This window comes from Pelobates fuscus, chromosome 1 (genome assembly GCF_036172605.1).
Source record: "Pelobates fuscus isolate aPelFus1 chromosome 1, aPelFus1.pri, whole genome shotgun sequence".
Lineage (NCBI taxonomy): Eukaryota > Metazoa > Chordata > Amphibia > Anura > Pelobatidae > Pelobates > Pelobates fuscus.
Window position 1 is genome coordinate 365,774,510 of NC_086317.1, and position 23,179 is coordinate 365,797,688.

The 23,179-nt window shown below is 45.6% G+C and overlaps 1 protein-coding gene across 1 annotated transcript in view; it reads left to right on the plus strand.

Moving 5' to 3' along the window:
* DIAPH3 (diaphanous related formin 3) overlaps positions 1-23,179 on the plus strand; it is a 747,362-nt gene that overhangs the window by 553,991 nt on the left and 170,192 nt on the right. Inside the window, exon 26 of the mRNA XM_063425945.1 lies at positions 12,414-12,549. Within this exon, the coding sequence (XP_063282015.1) occupies positions 12,414-12,549 (136 nt within the window). The remainder of the gene's footprint in view (positions 1-12,413; positions 12,550-23,179) is intronic.

The following is a 23,179-nucleotide window of genomic DNA, read 5'->3' on the forward strand; positions in this document are numbered from 1 at the left end:
ATTTAGCAGTCCAGTGAGGCCAACACCCATCATCAACTACGGAGGCATTCACCCCTGGGACCAAACCATGGTTACTGCCTCGCATATCTGCCTTTCTTGGCAAAAGCAGTAAAGGCCTGTCATCTGTCATGGCCAACTTATTTTGAATCTCTTTAAACCTCATTGAGAGGCCAACACCCCGCCACAATGCTCGGTGGCAAACGTACCCAATGGGCCAAATCATAGGTAGAGCCTCTCATCACCACTTGGCAACTAGGTAGGTTCCCAAGTCACCAATTTAGTTTCATTGTTTCGCCAGTTGGCATAACATAGGTCAGCCAGTATCTTAGTTATAAATGCTGATAACTTAAAGTATTGATTGCGTAATGTCGAAGACGTATTAAAGTGTTAAACTATTAACTTTTTCCCCTCTTTTTACAGGCCTACCCGAACGTCGGTTTCGGCACACCACAACCGACTTATGCACCGCTGACATAACTCTGCTTATTGTCATATATAGTTAATACAATGTTAAACAAAAATTTGCACACCAGTCAAGCCAATGAAACAGCTGTCCATTAGAGGTTCACTGGCTTTGCATATTTTCCTAAATTGTGTTTCAAAGCTGTTGTATACAGCAAAGCCAGACTCAAAGGAATCCATGTTTAAAATGGAATGAGGCAAAATGTGATTCTTTGTTAAATTAATTTGCATAAGCCCACCCAGAATCCTTTACGGTAGTAACATCACTGCAACTTTGTGATTTCTGTGGTAATAGCAAGTCTTATGGCTTGACTGGTGTGCAGATTTTTGTTTAACATTGTATTAATTATCCACAGACTTCAGGTGGAAGGAATTTTCAATCACATTTTTTTTCCCCACTTTAACCTTTTTGGTTTTTGTGTGTGTGTATATATATCTCATGAGCACTCTCGGTTTTCCAAAATGTATTCAAAACTTTCACAATCTATACATCATTTCGACCCTTCTAGGTTTTTTATCAAGATAATGACAGTGCAATACAGTGTAAATATACAATAAATATTAAGTGAATAACTTACCCCAACTGTGTAACTCAAATCCCAATCCCTGTGAAGTGGTGAATTTTAGCGCACTCATGTCACTTATTTGAGTATCGTTATATGGTTGTCATAGATATGGTTGTGATTTACGTCATTACACACTTGCACGTAAGTTCACACTTCACAAAGATTGGGATTTGAGTCACACAGATGGAGTAAGTTATTCACTTAAGATTTACTATATATTTACACTGTATTACACTGTCATTATCTTGATAAAGACCCAGGAGGGTCGAAACTTTATGCATAGATTGTGAAAGTTTTGAATACATTTTGGAAAACCGAGGGAATGCTCCTGTCTTTACTTTGTTTATATTCTGCTGAGAAGCACCCGGGTACAATTTATTTCATTATATTCTCTTAGGGCTGTGTGCCAGAACCAAGATATATATGTATATGTATGTATGTATATATATATATATATATATATATATATATATATATACACACACACAAAACAGTCATGGAAAGTTGTGCTCTTGTTTAATACTAGTAGAATGGACTGCGTCCACTTTAGACTGAGAGCCTGGCTTACTCTGAGGAATTTATGTGACTGGGTAATAATTGGAATGTCTCCTTGATACTGTAAACTTGAAGCAGCTGTGTCACAATTGAGTTGGTGTGACGAAACCAACCTCGCCACTGGGCCCTGGAGAAGCCTGTTTGCCCGCCTCCTACCTGCTGACTATGGCCCCTGGATTATTTGGGGCATATTGTATTTTATTGTGCGACTGCTGGCCCTTTAAGTACAGTGAATGGTATTTTATTGTACTGCTGCTGGCCCTTTAAGAACTGTCTGGGGACATATTGAGACTTTGGGTAACAATACCCTTTAAGACTATGGCCCCTGAAAACGTATGGACTTTTATTTGGTGTGTATGGCCCTTTAAGAAACGTCTGGGGACATCTTGTAACTTTGGTGAACAATGTCCCTTTAAGACTATGTCCCCAGACCTGTAAAATAACTTGCCCCTGGCTTTCCCCCACTTGGTTCAGTAAATAGGGCTTACTGAACCAAGTACCACACAGGCGGACCACACAGAAGCTAAAGTATGCAGGCAATTTACCTCCCAGGCTGTGAGGTTACTGCAGGTTAATTGCACGTGGCGGCGGCCATCTTTGTTCAGTCGAACGCGGTCAGCGGTGTATGCTAAAGATTCTGTGGAACTGAAATCGGCTACACATTTTACCGAACACCAAGTCCCGTTCGAAATGGGACTTAGTCGTTTTTCGGCATGAAATTGACCGACCGCACAGCCCAAATCTATGGAACTGTTTTGGGCAGGAAAATGTGCTTGCGGTCGGTCATAAAGGGACCTCCAGCTAACTTTTGATCCACTGGGGGGATTTGGCTGATTTTTGGAAGGGTTTATGTTTAAAGTGTGCTGATTCCAAATATGTAGTTTTTTTTTAGGAAGATTGGATGTATGGATTTAAAGTTATAGCACATGTATAAAAACTGTATTTTTCCTGGCTGTATAATTATGTTAACTGGTTATCTGAGGGGAGGGGATGTGTGGGTTGTACCATGTATGTGATTGGTTATTTTATGCCTCCCCCTGTGTGTGGCCTGTAAGTGTACAAGTGTAATAAAAGCCAGGCTGGATGAGCCAGTGCAGAGTTCCTGCTTAACCCTCAAAGTGGAGTGTCGTCTCATTATTGGGGGGAGGATTCGTGGTATGCTCTTCCAGTTTGACTGCTAGGAGTGTAAACCTATCGTATGTTTTTCCTATTCGGCTGTATACAGCATTCATATGCTAGAGAGGATTCCTATGCTTTTCAGAGTCGGTGGTTGTGGTGTCTGCTGCAGTGCTTGAAGTCCTCAGGAGCGCTAGGAGCATCCTTCAACGGAGGTACCCAGTCGGGGTGCCAGGCGATCCGTTACAGTGGTGGCAGCGGTGGGATGGCGTCCTAGTGCGAGGAGAAGCAGCTCGGAGACACTGGTAACGTTTGGAATTACAAATTGAGGGCAACGCTAGTATCCGTACAGCGCCCCTGGCTACAGCAGGATGGAATCAGCTAGTTTTCGGACAGCGTTCCATGATGAGGAGGAGGAGGCAGCCGCGGACTACAGGGAGGCAGACAGAATGGAACTCTGGTATGATGCCCTGGAAGACGCCCAGTGGCGGCGAGGTGAGAGTCTCCCCAGTGATGAGCAGCGGCTACAGAAGCGTGTGGCGATGCGGATGTATCTATTGGGAGAGCAGCCCCCGGAGGATTGGGTGACAAGACTAGAGACCCTGGTATAGAGAGAGATCTGGCTAGGCAATGCATACCAGGCCCTCTGGTGGCATACCATTCGACGTTTCCCCTGGACGGCCGAGCACGACTTACCGGAGGGGAATGATTATGATGGCCCGGGTTTATTATGGGATGCCTTGGAGGACGATATTGATCTTGGCAGCACGGAGGGGTCTAGGTTTTGGGACATCTACGACTACCGGATGGACAGGTATGTCTGGGCTGACGAACACGAGGTGAGCAAAGACATGACCCACCTGGTAACAAGGGAGTGGGAACTGGAGCAGGCCTACCAACACCTGCTCAGCGCCATTCAGCCACAGTCTACACTGCAAGCAGAACCAGGTCTAGAGCCCTTCAGCTGGAAGGATATCGTAGAGGTTTACTGGGAAGATCCCCAACCCCAGAGTGAGTGTCAGGGGGCGGAAGGTGTCGACTTTCCCCCCCAGCAGCAGTGTGTCCTACAGAGAGCAGAGACAGTTGGTCCCTCGCTTCAGCAACAGGACAATGTTACGGGAGTGGAGACAGGCGGTCTCCCTCTCCAGCGGCAGTGTGCGTTACAGGGAGCTGAAGGTGCCGTTCTTGCTCCCCAGCGGCAGTCTACGGTGCAGGGAGAGGAGCCTGTTATCCCCTCTCCCCAGCGGCTGAAGGTGTGTAAGGGAGAGGAGTTTGTTATTCCCTCTCCCCAGCGGCAGCGCAGCTCACCAAGGGGAGACAGTAAGCCCCTCACCAGCGCAGATGGGACCGTGGTCTCTGCGCCCTGCCTACAGGGAGTACATAGGGTCAGCCCTGCTCCCCAGCGGCTGAAAGTGTGTAAGGGAGAGGAGTTGGTTACCCCCTCTCCCCAGCGGCAGCTTAGCACACCAAGGGGAGACAGTAAGCCCCACACCAGCACAGATGGGACCGTGGTCTCTGCGCCCTGCCTACAGGGAGTACATAGGGTCAGCCCTGCTCCCCAGCGGCTGAAAGTGTGTAAGGGAGAGGAGTTGGTTACCCCCTCTCCCCAGCGGCAGCGCAGCTCACCAAGGGGAGACAGTAAGCCCCTCACCAGCGCAGATGGGACCGTGGTCTCTGCGCCCTGCCTACAGGGAGTACATAGGGTCAGCCCTGCTCCCCAGCGGCTGAAAGTGTGTAAGGGAGAGGAGTTGGTTACCCCCTCTCCCCAGCGGCAGCTTAGCACACCAAGGGGAGACAGTAAGCCCCACACCAGCACAGATGGGACCGTGGTCTCTGCGCCCAAGTTACAGGGAGCTGAAGGGGCCGTCCTCCCTCCCCAGCGGCAGTGTGATTTGTTGGGAATTGGGAGCCCAGTCTCCACTCCCCAGCGGCAGAGTATCCAGCACGGAATAGAGAGCCCAGCTTCCTTTCCCCAACAGCAGGACTCTGTGTTGGGAGGAGAGACAGTCGGTCTCCCTCCGCAGAGACTGGAAGTATGTATGGGAGAGGAGATTGTTACCACCTCTCCCCAGCAGCGGATCATTAATGTACAGGGAATAGAGAGCCCAGTCTCCATTCCCCAGCGGCAGAGTGTTCTAATGGGAGAGGAGCTGGTTACCACCTCTCCCCAGCGGCAGCTTAATGTACCTGGGGGAGACGGTAAGCCCCACAACTGTGCAGATGGGACTACGGTCTCTGCACCTACAGCACAGGGTGTAAGGACAGTCAGTCCTGTCCCCCAGCAACAAGGCTGCTTAGCCAAAGGGGAGACAGTCGGTCTCCCCCTCCAACAGCGGAACTATGTATCCAACGGGGAGACAATCGGTCTCCAACAGCAGAGCTGCGCAGCTAAAGGGGAGACAGTCGGTCTCCAGCAACCAGGCTCCAACCCGACTACTCCCGTGGTAGTGCTGGCACCAGGGCAGAGTACCGCTGGCCTCTTCCCACTCAGCAACCCACCAAAACAGCCTACCAGTCCCCCACACAGCCGTGGTGAGGCACCTGGACCTGGACAAGTTTTTCCCTTACTCAGGTGTAATAACCATTTATTGTGGGTGGGCTGTACTGCTGTTCCTGTTTTGTGGGTGGGCTGCTGGACTAACAAGGGCACTGACCGGCAAGAGGTCAGGTACCCTGTTAGTCTGTTTAGAAAAGGGGAGAAATGTGACAAAACCAACCTCGCCACTGGGCCCTGGAGAAGCCTGTTTGCCCGCCTCCTACCTGCTGACTATGGCCCCTGGATTATTTGGGGCATATTGTATTTTATTGTGCGACTGCTGGCCCTTTAAGTACAGTGAATGGTATTTTATTGTACTGCTGCTGGCCCTTTAAGAACTGTCTGGGGACATATTGAGACTTTGGGTAACAATACCCTTTAAGACTATGGCCCCTGAAAACGTATGGACTTTTATTTGGTGTGTATGGCCCTTTAAGAAACGTCTGGGGACATCTTGTAACTTTGGTGAACAATGTCCCTTTAAGACTATGTCCCCAGACCTGTAAAATAACTTGCCCCTGGCTTTCCCCCACTTGGTTCAGTAAATAGGGCTTACTGAACCAAGTACCACACAGGCGGACCACACAGAAGCTAAAGTATGCAGGCAATTTACCTCCCAGGCTGTGAGGTTACTGCAGGTTAATTGCACGTGGCGGCGGCCATCTTTGTTCAGTCGAACGCGGTCAGCGGTGTATGCTAAAGATTCTGTGGAACTGAAATCGGCTACACATTTTACCGAACACCGCTGACCCTTAACTTCTTCCATACTGAACTTGCAGCTCCAGAGACTAAGTCCCGTTCGAAATGGGTTTATGTTTAAAGTGTGCTGATTCCAAATATGTAGTTTTTAGGAAGATTGGATGTATGGATTTAAAGTTATAGCACATGTATAAAAACTGTAGTTTTCCTGGCTGTATAATTATGTTAACTGGTTATCTGAGGGGAGGGGATGTGTGGGTTGTACCATGTATGTGATTGGTTATTTTATGCCTCCCCCTGGGTGTGGCCTGTAAGTGTACAAGTGTAATAAAAGCCAGGCTGGATGAGCCAGTGCAGAGTTCCTGCTTAACCCTCAAAGTGGAGTGTCGTCTCATTATTGGGGGAGGATTCGTGGTATGCTCTTCCAGTTTGACTGCTAGGAGTGTAAACCTATCGTATGTTTTTTCCTATTCGGCTGTATACAGCATTCATATGCTAGAGAGGATTCATATGCTTCTCAGAGTCGGTGGTTGTGGTGTCTGCTGCAGTGCTTGAAGTCCTCAGGAGCGCTAGGAGCATCCTTCAACGGAGGTACCCAGTCGGGGTGCCAGGCGATCCGTTACAGTTGGTACTTGGAAGACCATTGAAACTTGATGAATCTGTGTCAACTCTGAAATGAGGGAATACCAATACAAAAAAATAACCACTGAGAATTATTGAGGAGTAATAATTATTAGTGTAATACAGTCAAGTGCCAAATAACTTGACATAACCGTAAAGCATTCTACTACTTAAAAAAAAAAAAAAAGACATTGGTTTAATCACAAATAAGAGAAGTTCTTGATTCTGTATTACATCCTGTTTGGTGAGCTTGTAAAAGTAACACAACAATACCGACGGCGCAATATCTCAAAATTTGTTCTGAATTAAAGTCCTCCTCTCCTAAAAGCATATGTTTGTTAAACCAGAGCTAAAGTTTTGTTTAGTGAAGCATAATAATAAAATGCTTGGTTCAAACTTTCAGAAATGTATTTGCAGGCAATGCTAACATGTGTCCAATTTGATAAGAGTTTCAGTGAATAATTCAGAAGTAAAAAGGATGTGTAGGTTGACATGACTCTCTATGGCGGTTCTTTTCACGAGGAACATTGAACAGTAGGCTCAGAAACTGAACAGCTTCACTGTGCAGCATGTAACATTGTCCAACTGTTCACATAATTTCAAAGACGTATGGCATGGCAGAACTCACCTGAAACCATAAAAATATAAATTATTCATTCTTCAAAAAGTTTTTCAAATGTTTTTGCAAATACCTAAATGGCTGTTTCAGAGGCACTTTTAAGACTTTGTGAAAAATTATTTTTATTTCGTTATAAATCCCTTCACGCACAAAAAAAAAAAAAAATATTTTAAAAAAATGTAAATAAACTGTATACCGGTAATCAAAACATGGATTAATGTCAGCATTGGTAATGCTCGGTAGAGATGGAGGTGAAAGGTAGAAGGCCTTTTTTTTAAAAATTTTTTTGATAGTAGAGTTACCATGGAGACTATCGTGTCAGTCTCTCATGTCATGCTGTTGCCATGTATTCACTGGAGACGGCTTTAAAAAAATGTTAAAGTCATGTGATAACTTGAATACCCAGCCTTAGATATTTTCAGTATAGATCAGGTACCCAGTCTCAATTGTAATGTTTGTTATTATAATTAATGATTAGGATTTATAATGCTGCAACATATTCTGCTATAACATGCAGACATAAAATATAAGTTGCTCGTAATGTAAGTGAAGTGGTTACAAAAGTTAAAGGGATACTCTGGGCACCAATACAACGTTAATGCATTTATTAGATTGTGGCCTCATTAATACGCTGTATTTGTTTGCATTCTCAAATCTGTATAGTTTTTTGCACATAAAATGTTTTGCAGAGTTCTGCACCATAAGCCTGCCTCCTTAGCCACGCCCCCTCGTACCAGAAAGGGACCGCTTCTATGTAACATATTTATGAATGATCCTGAAATAGGCATTGAAAGCCATGTTTCAGTGTTTGCAGATGACACAAAACTTTGTAAAGTAAAAAATGTGAGCAGGATGTTGCATTGCTGCAGAGGGATTTGAATAGATTGGAGGACTGGGCACTAAAATGGCAGATGAAAATTAACGTAGAGAAATGCAAAGTTATGCACTTTGGGGTCAAGAATGCACAAGCAACTTACACCATAAATGTTAGTGAATTAGGGATAACCACACACGAGAAGGATTTGGGAATTGTTATAGACAACAAATTAGGCAGCAATATGCAATGTCAATCTGCAGTTGCTAAGGCCAGTAAGGTTTTTGTCATGTATAAATAGGGGCATAAATTGTCGGGAAGAAAATATAATTTTGCTTCTTTTATAAATCGCTGGTAAGACCACACCTTGAATATGCTGTGCAATTTTGGGCACCTGTTCTAAAGAAGGATATCATGGCACTAGAACAAGTGCAGAGACAGGCTACAAAATTGATAAAAGGAATGGAGCATTTTAGTTACGAAGAAAGGTAAAAAAAAAAAATTAAATATCTTTAGTTTTGAAAAACAATGCCTCAGAGGGGATATGATAACATTATACAATTATATTTGGGGCCAGTACAGACCATTATCTGGAAATCTATTCATAAACAGGGCTATACATAGGGCACAAGGTCACACATTTAGGCTGGGAGAAAGGAGATTTAATCTAAGGCAAGGCAAAGAAAAGATTTCTGTTTTTTTTACAGTAAGAGCAAACGGGATATGGAATTCTCTGCCTAATGAGGTGGTTTTATCAGAGTCCATACAGATGTTTAAACTGCAATTGGATAAATACCTGCAAAAACATAACATACAGGGATATAATTTCTAATTAGTGGGGTAATAGCTGTTTGATCCAAGGAGACATCTGACTGCTATTTTGGGGTCAAGAAGAAATGTTTCCTAGTTTGTTGCAAAATTGGAAGCGCTTCAGACTACCTTTTTTTTTTTTTTTTTTGCCTTCTTTTGGATCAACAGCAAAAACATATGTGCACATTCAGCCAGTCTCATAGGAAAGCTGTGGACCCTCACAGTGAGAAGCGCAGAAGTACCTCTAGCGGCTGTCAATGAGACAGCCACTAGAGGCTGGATTAACCCATTTGTAAACATAGCAGTTTCTCTGAAACTGCTATGTTTACAGCAGAAAGGGTTAATCCTAGGTGGACCTGGCACCCAGACCACTTCATTAAGCTGAAGTGATCTGGGTGCTTATAGTGGTCCTTTAACGGTAAGAAAATTTAAAAACAGTCTGGTCTAAGGGGTTAAAAAAGAGCTCATTAAAAGGAAGAAGAAACTTATCTCTAAATAGTCAGGAAAGATCTGGCATCTTGTTGGCTGCAGAACTCTCTTCACATTATATCCATGTTAATAAATCAGGTTAACTTCAAAATGTTTAAGGAAATACATTGTACGTAGTAAAACTATTTAAGAATGTTTTGAGTTCTTACGTGGAGGCAGCAAGGCGCCTTCCTCCACCTCTAGTATTTTCAACAAAGTGATGGCTCCTGCTTAGGAGGTTTGATTAGCTCTCCTAAGCTAAATCCCCAGTGCAGGGCTAACACATTGGCTGAGAGTGTCACCTGTCCATTTTGAGACTAGATAAACCCTACTGCACCATCGGACTTACCTCTCTCTGAGAGATTCCACTTTCTGTGGGAAGTAGTGGAGGTATGGAGTGAATCCTGGAAGACAGCACTTAAAAAGTCAAACTATTCTAAAATATTTTGACTTTCATACAAATAGTGGGGAGCCAGGGTACTCCTGCCACCAAAACTACTACTGTGCCCTTTAGTGTATAAGCTTTATGTGTTTAGGTTTCATATTCTGTGATTGTTTAACTTTTAGAGCTTACACACTGATTCTATTTATCTACCCCCTGTCTTTTTATACTTTGTGTTTGATATAAATAATTATAACAAAAATATACCTAGCTGAGTTGCAGCTTTTGCAACATATTAAAGATGTGTGATGGCTATCCCTATTTTGCATTAAAGGACCACTCTAGTGCCAGGAAAACATACTCGTTTTCCTGGCACTAGAGTGCCCTGAGGGTGCCCCCACCCTCAGGGACCCCCTCCCGCCCGTCTCTGGAAAGGGGAAAGTGTTTAAAACTTACCTTTTTCCAGTGGTGGGCGGGGAGCTCTCCTCCTCCGATCCTCCTCTTCTCCCATTCGGCTGAATGCGCACACGCGGCAAGAGCTGCGCGCGCATTCAGCCGGTCACATAGGAACGCGTTCATAATGCTTTCCTATGGACGCTTGTGTGCTCTCACTGTGATTTTCACAGTGAGAATCACGCAAGCGCCTCTAGCGGCTGTCAATGAGACAGCCACTAGAGGAAATAGGGGAAGGCTTAACCCATTCACAAACATAGCAGTTTCTCTGAAACTGCTATGTTTATGAAAAAATGGGTTAACCCTAGCTGGACCTGGCACCCAGACCACTTCATTAAGCTGAAGTAGTCTGGGTGCCTAGAGTGGTCCTTTAAGCAAGATTTTATTGCATGGCAAAGATAAATTATCATTTTGCAGACCTGATACTTATTCATAAAATGAATAATAATGATACATTCATGTGATTTGATATTCTCATGTAAGTGGATTACCATTGTAGTGTTTTTCACTACACCAAAATAATATCCTGAAGTACAATGAGACTAACCGTCAGGGCCGCCATCAGGGCATGACAACCATAACAGTTGTCATGGGCCCGGCGGCCCTGGGGGGCCGTTGTATAGCGCGACCGGGCCCCTTTAAAAAAAAAAAAAACAGCCGCAAGTGCTGCTGGGAGGAAGTGCTCACTTCCTCCCAGCTCACTCCGCGCAGGAGGAGCGCGCCCGCCCAGCCGTAAAGAGGGAGAGCCCGGTAATGAAGAGGGAGCAGCGCCGACTCCCATCATCCCCAGCCACCCTCCTGCAAAGAAAAGGTAAGAGACAGGAGGGTGGCTGGAAAATGAGCTGTGTGTGTGCATGTATGTATGTATTCCTGTCTGTGTCTGTCTGTGTGTATGTATTCCTGTCTGTGTCTGTCTGTCTGTATGCATGTATGTGTATGTCTGTCTGTATGTATGCATGTATGTGTATGTATGTGTGTGTCTGTATGTATGTCTGTGTGTCTGTATGTATGTCTGTGTATGTGTGTCTGTCTGTATGTATGTCTGTATGCATGTATGTGTATGTCTGTCTGTCTATCTGTGTGTATGTATGCATGTTTGTGTATGTCTGTCTGTCTGTATGCATGTATGTGTATGTCTGTATGTATGTCTGTGTGTCTGTATGCATGTCTGTGTGTCTGTATGCATGTATGTGTATGTCTGTATGTATGTATGTGTGTCTGTATGCATGTCTGTGTATGTATGTATGTCTGAATGTATGCCTGTATGTCTGTATGTGTATGTCTGTATGCATGTATGTCTATGTATGTATGTCTGTCTGGATGCATGCATGTCTGTCTGTATGTCTATGTCTGTCTGCGTGTATGCCTGTGTGTCTGGATGCATGTATGTGTATGTATGTCTGTCTGCATGTCTGTATGCATGTATGTCTATGTATGTATGTCTGTCTGCATGTCTGTATGCATGTATGTCTATGTATGTATGTCTGTCTGGATGGTTTTTAAACCAACCAAGAAATACTTATCAGGGTCATCTAGACCTAATCTATTATCTTTTACTGCTACGGATTCATATTATTTTGCAATTCTTAATGTAAGAGGATCTTTTTTTTTTTTTTTTTTCATTTCCTAAACGATATAAACAGTTTAATTGCGTTATGAAGAAATTCGTAGAAAAATTAAATCTAAGGAAATTAGCCAGTGCATGATAATGCAGTCATTAAATCAGCATGTGGCTTATGAGATCAGATTTCATGGTTGTTTTGCCATAACTGCTCTTTAAGATACCAGAGCAGAGTACAGATCAATTTTAATATACTAGCCACTAAATATGCATTATAGTGCATCTGTCTTGTGGATTAGGTATGCATTATCATCACTTAAAAGGGTACTCAAACATCATAGCCATAGAATCCAAAACAAAATCAGGACTGAATGCATCCTTTAGCATGGACATTTGCAAATTATGCTTCACTTACTCTTTGGAAGTGAACAATAATTCTAATTAATAGTGGGTAATAGTTAAGTGGCAGCTGGCCAGCATTTCCTAGACAGCCTCCACATATAAAAGTTCCCCCCCCAAAAATAATTAAATTCAATAAAAATCCTATAACTATAGGGAGTTTAAAAACCTTCTTCGTGAACTTTTTAAATGTATTACAATAATCTTTGGAACAGCACAATGCATATTAAACATAAAAGGCTTATATTACCTCCCTAAGTGAACTGAAATAGTTTTTCTCAAACCCTTTATTATTAATGTTCTTGAGTGTCATATATATGATTTTCACATTTTTGTATTTATTCTCACTTAGCAAGCTACTAAAGAGAATATCAGAAGGAAAGAAACTGAAGAAAAGCAGAAGCGTGTCAGGATGGCCAAAGAAGCGTCCGAGAAGGAGAAATTGGAAAGACAGCAGAAGAAGAAACATTTGCTAGAAAAGAACAGGGGTAAGTAGAGATTAAGGCAAGTTTTTTTTTTTTTTTTTGTTTGTTTTTTAAACTTATTCCAACTATAGGATATATTGATGTTTGTAGACATCACCTTCAAACTGTGACATAGAGAAAGAATAAAGATAGAATAATAATTATGGCTTATTTTTGCTCCTTGTGCATAGTATGTATGGATTATGAAATTAGCATATAAAAGACGAAAACAGAATACTTCAAAGAAAAGTCCTTAAAAAGGAGTATATGCCTGCTGTTATTCAGAACTATACTTTCTGGTATTCAGTATTTTAGAGATGCAAGACATCAGTCTCATTCTCAGCTGAGTTTGATGCTGTGTGTGTTCTACCTAATGGATTGTCTTGTCTTCTGCTTTAGTCCGTAACAAATAAGAGGATTAAGTGCAGATGGCAGCCATTTTGGGTGAAACATTACCTACAGCACAATTTACTAAAGAGTTGTGTGTACTCATTGAGAATATGTATAGGAGAGGCACCCCTATGGGTGCTAGCTTTGCTCTATCATATGCAAACCTTGTTATGGTCTTTTGGGAGTTGTCACGTATCCTAGAGAATCCCCACTGGAAAGATCTTTTAGTATTTTACCGCTGTTTTGTTACAGATATTTAAATCATCTGGGAGGGGGACTGGGATGACATTGACAAATTTGTGGCTGAGCTCAACTCTAATGATTTTGGACTCTCATTTACATTTAACAAGCAAAGGTCAGGTTTTAACTAGGACTTTACAGAAAAAAAAGTGGATGTCAATGGTTTCTTAAAGGCTTCCAGTGGACATCATCCGACCTGGATAGCCAATTTACCACTAGGCCTATTTATTAGCCTTTGATCTTTGACAACTTTTCTTGGAAAAAGAGCATCCCTCTAACTCTATCCTGTTTGCATATAATAAGGCAAGAAATACAGATCGGAACCCTTTTCAATTTATTTTTGAACTCTAAGGTAAATTCCACTACTCACTTACAGATCCTTGATTCTAAGATATGCAGAACCATTTTGTATATGTTGAATAGTTGGGACAATAAGAAGGTAATACAGCCTTACAAATTCTCTATTTGCACTAAAGATGTGCGCCAGCATAAAGTTTGAACTTTTTTCCACTGTGTTTAATAATTCCCGTGATGCCATTTATAGGTGTTCTACGCAAACACTGGCCCATACTTAAGTTGGATCCCTTGTAACAATTCAGTATTGCCAATTATCCCAGGTTCACCTTTAGAAAAAATAAGAACATAAAGAATATTTTGGTTCCTTTTAAATTCACCTACTTTTGAAGTTTAATATCAGGGTATTACAATGTTGGGAATTTCAGATGTGGAGGTACTCGTCTCACCTGTCAATTACTTTGTCATAGAGCTATAAAGTTTGGATCCACATCGGGTGAGGTGCAATTTATGATTAATCAGAGGATAGATTGCAATTCTTCATTTTTAACCTTTACTTGTGAAACAGACCACCAGCCCCCTAAAAAATAGGTTTAGGGAACATGGTGGCTATTCTGCATAATGACAAATAAAAAATCCCTCGTGGCACAAGACAGACAGCTAGTCCACGATAGTGACCCTTCACATATATCAGTAATGGGGATAGATCTAATCCCCAAGATGGGGAATCTAACCAAGAGAAAGAGGGTCCTTACTGCAACAGAAACTAAATGGATAATCAAATTAGATACCCTAAACTCATGTGGGTTAAATGAAGAACTGGATTAATGTGTGCTGTATATTGCACTTTATTATTTATACTGTATATAGTTGTTGAACATTAAGGGTGATTTCTTAATAGTGATAATTGATGAAACATTAAAGATGTCATCTCATTGGAGTGGCTACACTGTCTGGAACATAAATATATGAATGTGCATACACAAACACCCAACGTTTTGGCTATAAAGCCTTTATTAAATAGCCACATTAAAATTAAAGTGAATTAACGGAATGTGAAAATGAGCCTTTAGTATTAAAAGTACACATTCTGCACCATAACCACTGCAGTGCATGCATAGTGGTTATGGTACCAGTGGTACCATGGCACCCTTGCAGGGTAACTAATCAGATATTCTTCAAATGAGTTTACAACTTACCTGGAGTCCACCAGATACAACTTGTGTGCTATATTGTTTATTTTTACGTGTCGTGATCTTTTTAATATGGGTTAAAAATGATAACTCTGGCCCATTAAGATAATACGTATAGATCAGACAAAAAATGCCCACCATTTTTCGGACTGTGCCAAACAAGTGAAAGTGGTTTATTTTGACTCCAGTAGTAATTAGATATTTAATTACACCCATAAGAACACATGTTCTGCTTGATCTTTATGAGCAATTCCCTCCCCCCCCCCCTTCCCCCTCTAACTACCGTCCCATATCCCTTTTTCCTCAAAGCTTTTGGAAATACTTGTCTTTACCCATATGTCTCACTTCCTCAATTGCAACTCTCTCCTTGACCCTATTCAATCAGGCTTCTGCCCTCTTCACTCTACTGAGACTGTTCTTATCAAAGTTACTAACAGCCTAATTGCAGGTACTACAGTGGCATGTTTAAGGTCAGCAAGGAGTACGCCAGAAAAGAGAAAGCAGTTGAAAATGTGTGTTAAGGAAGGCACAAAACAAGGGGAGAGAGATCTGATAAGGTGAGATGGGATAGGATCGAGCGGGCAAGTGGTGGGATGAGATGAAATGAGAAGCGCAGCCACCTCTTGTTCAGTAGCCAGGGAGAAAGTCTAAAGGGTAGGAAATGCATGATCTACGTGTGGTTGATAAAGAGAACGGCAAGGTGGGGAGAATTATTTTCTTAGCTGTTCAATCTTGTCGGTAAAGTAGCATACAACGCTATCGGCTGTAAGGTTAGTTTGGGGGGTGGCCACAGCAGGTCAAAGAAGAAAGTTAAAGGTATTAAGACGCCTGGGATTGTAGGAGCATCAGCTAATGAGGGAGGAAAAGTATGACTGTTTGGCAAGGGCAAGGGTTGTGTTGTATGAACGTAATATGAATTTGTAGTGGAGGAAGTCAGACTGGGTATGTGACTTGTGACTTCCTCCAGCAGCGTTGAGCAGAACTGGAGCATCTTTGCAAGTAGCATGTTGATTTAGTGTGCCATGGTTTGGGGGCGTGTTCTCCTCAATGTTTGAGTGGGGCTGCAGCGTCCAGGACAGAGGTGAGAGTAGTGTTATATGAGGAGATAGCCAGTGAGGGACAGGAGAAAGTTGGGATGGATAGAAGTTGGAAATCAATATTAGCTGGTGGCTGCTGGAGGTCAAATATAATTCAGATTTCTTCTTAGTTGAAGGGTGTTAGGTTGAGGATGATGGGGTAGGGGGCTATTGAGCGCAAATGATAAAAGGTGGTGATCTGAGAGAGGAAATGGAGTGTAGCAGAGCTTAGAGATTGTACATTCATGAGAGAAAATAAGATCAAGGGTATTGCCAGCTACATTGGTGGGGGACTTAACCCTACTGTGACAGCCCAAGGGAGGAGGCCATTGAAAGCAGTTTTGAGGCTACTTAGGACAATGGGAAGGTTGAAGTCCCTAAGAATTAGGGATGAAATATTAGAGGACAGGAAGTATGGAAGCCAATCAGCTAAGTGGTCAAGGAAGAGGAGAAGATAACCAGGGGAACGATAGATAACGGCGATGTTAGCAGAGATGGGTTTAAAAAGGCGGATTTAATGAAATTCAAATGTGGAAAAAGAGTGGGAAGGGGGTGTGGGTAGAGGTTTGAAGGAGCAGTGAGGCGAGAGCAGAACCCCTACACCAACACCATTGCTTTCAGAGTGTCTTGGGTTGTGGGAAAATTGAAGACCACCAAAGGATAGAGAGGCAGTGGCAACGGTGTCAGGGGGAGAGAGCCATGTTTCTGTTAATGCTAGTAAGTCTAGGGAACGAGAGATGAAAAGGTCATGCACAGCAGTGGATTTAGTAACACTGCAAACAGAGCATGCATTCCAGAGGGCATTATGGAAGGAGGATTTAAAGGAAGAGTGACATGAGATGGGTACGAGATTATTGTGATTCCTGGAGTTACCACATAGTGGCTTTGCATAGGTGGGACTTGAAGAGACCTCACCAGCTGCTAGGAGCAGAAGAATAGAAAGTAAGAGAAGGTGAAAGTAGAATTTAAAAGTTTTGTGAGAGGGTGTGTATTTAGAGGTTTTAGAATGAGTTGGTGGAGATAGGCTGGAAAGGTATATGTAGCGTGCATGGGATGAAAAGAGAGGGGATGGAAGTAAAGTGGGAGCAATGAAAATGGTGTCAGCAGGGACAGGTAAACGGAGGGATAAAGAGATTTTTTTATTATTAAAGAGGTGAAAGTAAAGAATATAAGGGAGAGCATTCTCTAAGGAGAATAAAAGGAGTTTATATAATACAGCAGGAAAAGTAGGATCATTTGATTGATATTCTTGTACAAACTGGAGGTATTTAAATTTTGGGGAGAAAACTTACCAATGCTACACTGTGTTGAGCCTGATAGACCTACACGTTGAAATAAACCTCTGAGACAACATGGCAATAGAACATAATCAGTGGACAAGCCCTAATCATTTTTTGCTTGCATGCAACGGTGAATAAAAGTTTCATGGGTTCCAGATGTCATACATACTAGAAGAAGAAATTAATGAAATTATGAATTCTGGGGGCGTGGCTTGGATGCCGACCAGGATGGACGCTTAAGCCTCGAGCTCCGCTCCACCGGTCCCAACAAAGCCCTTTTAATACGCCAAAACTGCTCCTAATGGGAAGGAATCGCAGGGGGGACCCTCCGAGAACCCCAAGGGGAACCCAAGCACAACAACCGGTGGGCCCGATGGACGATTTTGTTCACTCTCCAGCGGACTCACATAAGGAAACCGGAGGCCCCAAAATGGCGTCTACCTCCTCCATGTCAGGGGCACCGTCTACCTCCACCCTGGACGGGGTCATGGATGAAATTCGCGCCCTAGCAGCCAACATGGTCACCAAAGCAGACCTGCTGGTACAGACCACGACCATCCAGGACGCCCTGCGAGCTGAAATAGCCGGCATTAGAACGGAAGTAGCGGCGCAAGGTACCCGCGTGCAAGGCCTGGAGCGCTCCCACGAGGCCATTAACGCCAGACTGACTGCCACAGATACAGCGGTGGCCCGTCAAGGCACCATGCTCCTACAACTGCGGAGAACGACAGAGGACCTAGATAACCGCGGACGCCGCTGCAATATACGGATACGCGGCCTGCCAGAAGCAGATGGCGAGGAACAAGTTGAGACCGAGCTGACGGCCCTGTTCCGCCTGATTTTGCCCGACACTAACACCATGGAGATCAGGTATGACAGGGCACACAGAGCACTCAGACCCCGCTCCTTAGACGACAGCCCTAGGGACATCATCTGCTGCTTACACTCATTTGCAGTCAAGGATGCCATCATGAAAGCGGCCAGATCCCAACGCACGTGGGACTACAAAGGGGCTCATGTATCTTTATTCAATGACCTGTCCCCAATAACCCTAGAGGCTAGAAGAGCACTAAGACCCATCACCACACTCCTTAGTGAACGCAACATCGCATACAAATGGGGCTTCCCATTCGCCCTTATGGCGAAACACCAAAACGGGTGGATAGCCATTCACTGGCCGGAAGAGATCCCCAAATTCCTAGAGGACCTCGGCCTACCACATGTGACTGTACCAGACTGGGTATTGGGTCCGCTGGAGGCGGGCCCGAGACCACCACGAGCGTCACGTCGACGCAGGGGTCGATCCCCACTGGAACCACCCCGCCAACGCCGGGAAGAAAGAGGGGGACAAGACTAATGACAACCAGCGATAACGTTGCCCCATCGAAAAACTTCCACCCCACGCACCCTGGAACTGCCCTTACCCCGTGATGCCCTACGGCCTACTAGCCCAGGACTGCACATCTCTCTGCTGTCTACACGGAACTGTAATTCGACACTGGACTACCGTTGCCAAATATTCTGACTTGCCCGAAACCCGCCACAAGAACGTTGCTGGTGCCCCCGGACGGGTACTAGACGCCACGTTTCCACGGACCTACGGACTTGCCCAGTTCTGACCTCATCGCACATGCTGCACCGATGACCTCGTTTTTCACTACCCTCTACGGCCCCGGACACCCAAACCCTCATCCAAAAGTGTTTACAAGGGCCCAAGGGTTCAACCATGTTGGGGTGGGAGGGGACGGGGGAATAGGGGTTCATGGACTGCCTGGTCCCTGTCCAGATGTCATCACAGATGCCCTCCTCTCCACTGTTGACACATGGGACGCTATTACGCAGGAAACAACATTGAACACCGCTGCATTGACAGATCTATGGGACATTTTCAACAGCTGGACCCAGAGACTATCCGCAATTGCTAAGTACCCACAATTAACATATTGTCATATACATGTTTCGCTAATATATCCCCTTATGTGTTTATTTGCCCGTCATATCTAATGTTGTTATTTTACACCTCCTACTCTCTGAATGGGGATGTCAGACTGGGTACAGAACTAGATACCGGGGCAACTAACACTGGTTTAAAATCGGGGGGGCACAGACAACCTGGTTAATACTATAGTTGCTGCAGGGAGTGACCTGGGTACAGTAGATCTCACGGTACGGACACCTGGAACCCCTCATGTATGACCCCTAGCGAACCTCACATGTATCCGGGGACTAAGACAAAACGCTAGCCAACCACGGCTAACCCACACACTTAACTCCCATATAGACTGTAGAATACACTCACCACTGGCGCACAACACTGGGCGGGCTGCGGGGACGAAGACCACAGGGGTTGACCCAGGGGGTGGGGAACTGGAATAACTACCTGTAAGATAGCTTCTACGGATGGGGCGGGAAAGGGAGGCTACCGGTTGTCTTTATTATTATTATTGCTGTTGTTATTGTTATTGCTGCTATTATAACTGCATATACTCACGATGTTGGAAATGCTATGACGTTGTTTGATCCCCTCTACGGTGACCTTACCCACGACTACACACTAGGGCAGGGTACTGGACGGAGCGTATAAAACTGGAACCAGACTTATCTATAACACCCAGATCACACAACTCCTGGACGGAAATCCAACCACTGCTCTACACTACCACCGGCGCAAAAACCCCCAGAGGAGCACCAGGTCCCCCACCTACCGATCTGGCCATCGGAGGGACGCTAGGCCACTCCTGCTGCGGCGCCAGTGACTCTCCTCTTCTAGGAGATAGCGGGGTACATTCACCCTCGCTGGGGACGTTCCCCTGAGGGCGAGCACACCCGACTCGCCCTTATTTTAACTTATTCCACCCTAATCTTTCCCTTATCTTCCCCCCCCTCTCCACTACAACCCATTGCACACTTCCCTCACACCCCCCCCCCCCCCCATACACACCCGCACATACTTACTTCCACCCACACTACCCCTGGCGGCGACTGCACACGTCCTAGCCAAGCAGAGATAGCTAGCAGGGACACCCCCACGAGAGTCGACCTCACACCGAGACCCGAGAGACCCCTGTCCCCCTGACTATACTCAGGACTAAACTAGACACATCAGACGGTACGCCTCATAGTCACACTCCTGACATTACTAACTGCCACTGCTTTCCCGACTACCCGTCTCGCCCGAACACTCCATTCGCGTACCGGATAAGGGGCCACGAAGCGCTATGGCATACAGCGGTGCACCCCTGTCCGTCATGACCATCAACTGCAGAGGGCTTAATATACCGGAACGCCGCTCCCACCTTTTACGATCCCTGAGACAAAAACACGTTTCAATAGCAATGTTGCAGGAAACCCACTTCAGGGAGAACGCGGCCCCCAAACTTAGGAGCCCCCACTACCCGGTGAGCTATTGTAACAACCACCCAGAGGCCCGCCGAGCGGGGGTAGCGATTCTCCTAGCTGCGAATCTGGGCTTTCAGGAGTTGGATAGAATGGCCGACGGAAACGGTCGCTACCTCTTTCTGAAAGGCATAATAGCCGACAGGCTATACACCCTCGCAACCATATATGCACCTAACTCGAAACAATCGCAATTCCTACGTGGGACACTGGACAAGCTCCACGATTTCTCAGAAGGGGCGCTGATAGTGGGCGGAGATTTTAATGCTCCCCTAGACCCTCTCATGGATTCCTCTACTGGCCACAGCTGCCTATCCCAGGCCCGCATCAGGACCATCCGCAAATCTTTGGACAAATTAACCTTAGTAGACTGCTGGAGAGCGACCCACCCCTCCGTCAAAGACTATACACACTATTCGGTGATACACAACCGATATTCCCGAATAGACTACGTGTTCGTCAAACAAGACGGACTCTCTCGTCTACGATCGGCCAACATAGAACCGGCTTCATGGTCAGACCATGGCCCGGTCCTAGTGGAACTGGAATCCCCACTATTTAAGCCAGCAACCTGGACGTGGCGACTGAACGAATCACTACTCCAAGACGCCGGAGTGAGAGAAGAAATCTCACGGGCCTTGGGATCTTACTTCACCGAAAACGGGACGGACGAGATGTCCCCGGTAACGGTGTGGGAAGCTCATAAGAGCGTGATTCGAGGAACTCTAATCAGTATCGCTACGCGAAAACGGAAAGACCTGACCAACGCGATGGCTGAAGCGTACAAATCCATCACACGCCTAGAGATGCAACATAAACACTCCCAGCTGTCCGCGACCTACGATGCACTGACGGAAGCCAGGCAACATCTACTGACCCTACTCACACAGAGATACCACCGATCACTGCAGAGATCTAAATCATTCTTCTATGCCCACGCGAATAAAGGTGGAAAGCTCCTCGCACACCTTTTGAAAGGAGACACACCCCGCACCCAGGTGAGGAAGCTACGACTAACAAACGGCAACACATCCCCGTACCCGGAAGAAATAGCTAATGAATTTCGGGAATACTACAATGCTCTCTATAACCTCCGCACCTCGGAGAGCCCGACGCGCAGACAAGAATCCTCGACACTCGCCAGAGCATACTTGGAGAGCAACGTACGAAAACGACTGAACCCTGAAGCAGTGACCGCACTAGACGAACCAATCACTACAGAAGACTTGGCTGCTGCACTGAAAAACACGAAAGCTGGACGAGCCCCTGGCCCGGATGGATTCTCCACGGGATACTATAAACACTTCGCCGAGATACTCTTGCCCTGGCTAATGAAGGCGATCAACAGAGTCGCAGACGGAAGCAACTTCGGTACGGAATCCCTGACGGCGACAATCACAGTCCTGCTTAAACCCGACAAAGACCCGGAACAATGCGGCAGCTATCGCCCAATCTCCCTACTGAACGTAGACACCAAACTCCTGACGAAAGTACTGGCGACCAGACTCCAAAAGACACTACCAAGCCTGGTCCACGTGGACCAAACAGGGTTCATCCCGGGCCGGGAAGCACGAGACAGCACGCTACGACTATTTTCCATTCAACATCATGCACGGAAACATCAGAAACAGCTCCTTCTACTATCTACGGACGCCGAGAAGGCATTTGACCGGGTCGACTGGGACTACATGTTCCATACACTGCAATATCTGGGCTTTGGTCAGAGGACTATGACGTGGATCAAGGCTTTATACAGTAAGCCGAGAGCGGCGGTTAGGGTCAATGGAGCGCTGACGGCAAGCTTTGGCATCGCAAATGGTACCAGACAGGGCTGCCCCCTGTCGCCGCTCCTGTTTGCACTTGCATTAGAACCACTCCTACAGGCGATCCGGGACTGTCCAGACATCCACGGCTACACCTGGCAGGGCACGGAACATAAGGTGGCAGCCTACGCGGATGACCTTCTGTTCTTTATCTCACAACCTCGAATCACACTGCCGTGTGTACTCTCGGAGATGGACAGGTTCGGCCGAATATCGGGGTTCAAACTCAATTTGGCGAAATGTGAAACGCTCAATGTCACAACTCCCCAGGCGGAATACTCGGCCCTCAGTTCACAATTCCCATTCCGGTGGTGTACAGTGGAGATGCGATACTTGGGCATCTGGGTCACCGCGGACGACCAGGACATATACCCGCGCAATTTTACGAAACTCCTGTCGAGCATCGAAAACGACTTACAGAAATGGTCCCACCCATACATCTCGTGGCACGGCAGGATAGCGGTCCTTAAAATGAATATCCTGCCGAGGATCCTATACCTGTTCCAGACTATACCGATAGCTCTACCGGCCAAATTCTTTTCGTCCCTAAAATCTGCGGTCATCAAATATGTATGGAGGGGGGAGAGGTCCAGGATACGCCACGACATTCTCTGCAGGCCTAGACACAGGGGGGGCTTAGCACTCCCCGACTTCAGAAAATATCACCAAGCAGCTACGTTACAGAGGATCCTGGAGTGGCATGACAATGCGACGACCAAACAATGGGTGCTCCTGGACCGAGAAGGCAGGGACACCGACCTGAAAGCGGCAACCTGGAGGAAGCAAGCAACGAGGTCCAACAGGACCGTAGACAGCGACCCGATCACACAAACCCTCCTCACATGGGAAACCCTCAGGGAGGTGACGCAAATTTCCCCTACCCCCAGCCCCTTGTTACCCATCGCCCATAATCCCGACATAGGGGGCGGATTGCCGCCAGCTGCCTGGTCTTTCATGGGCGA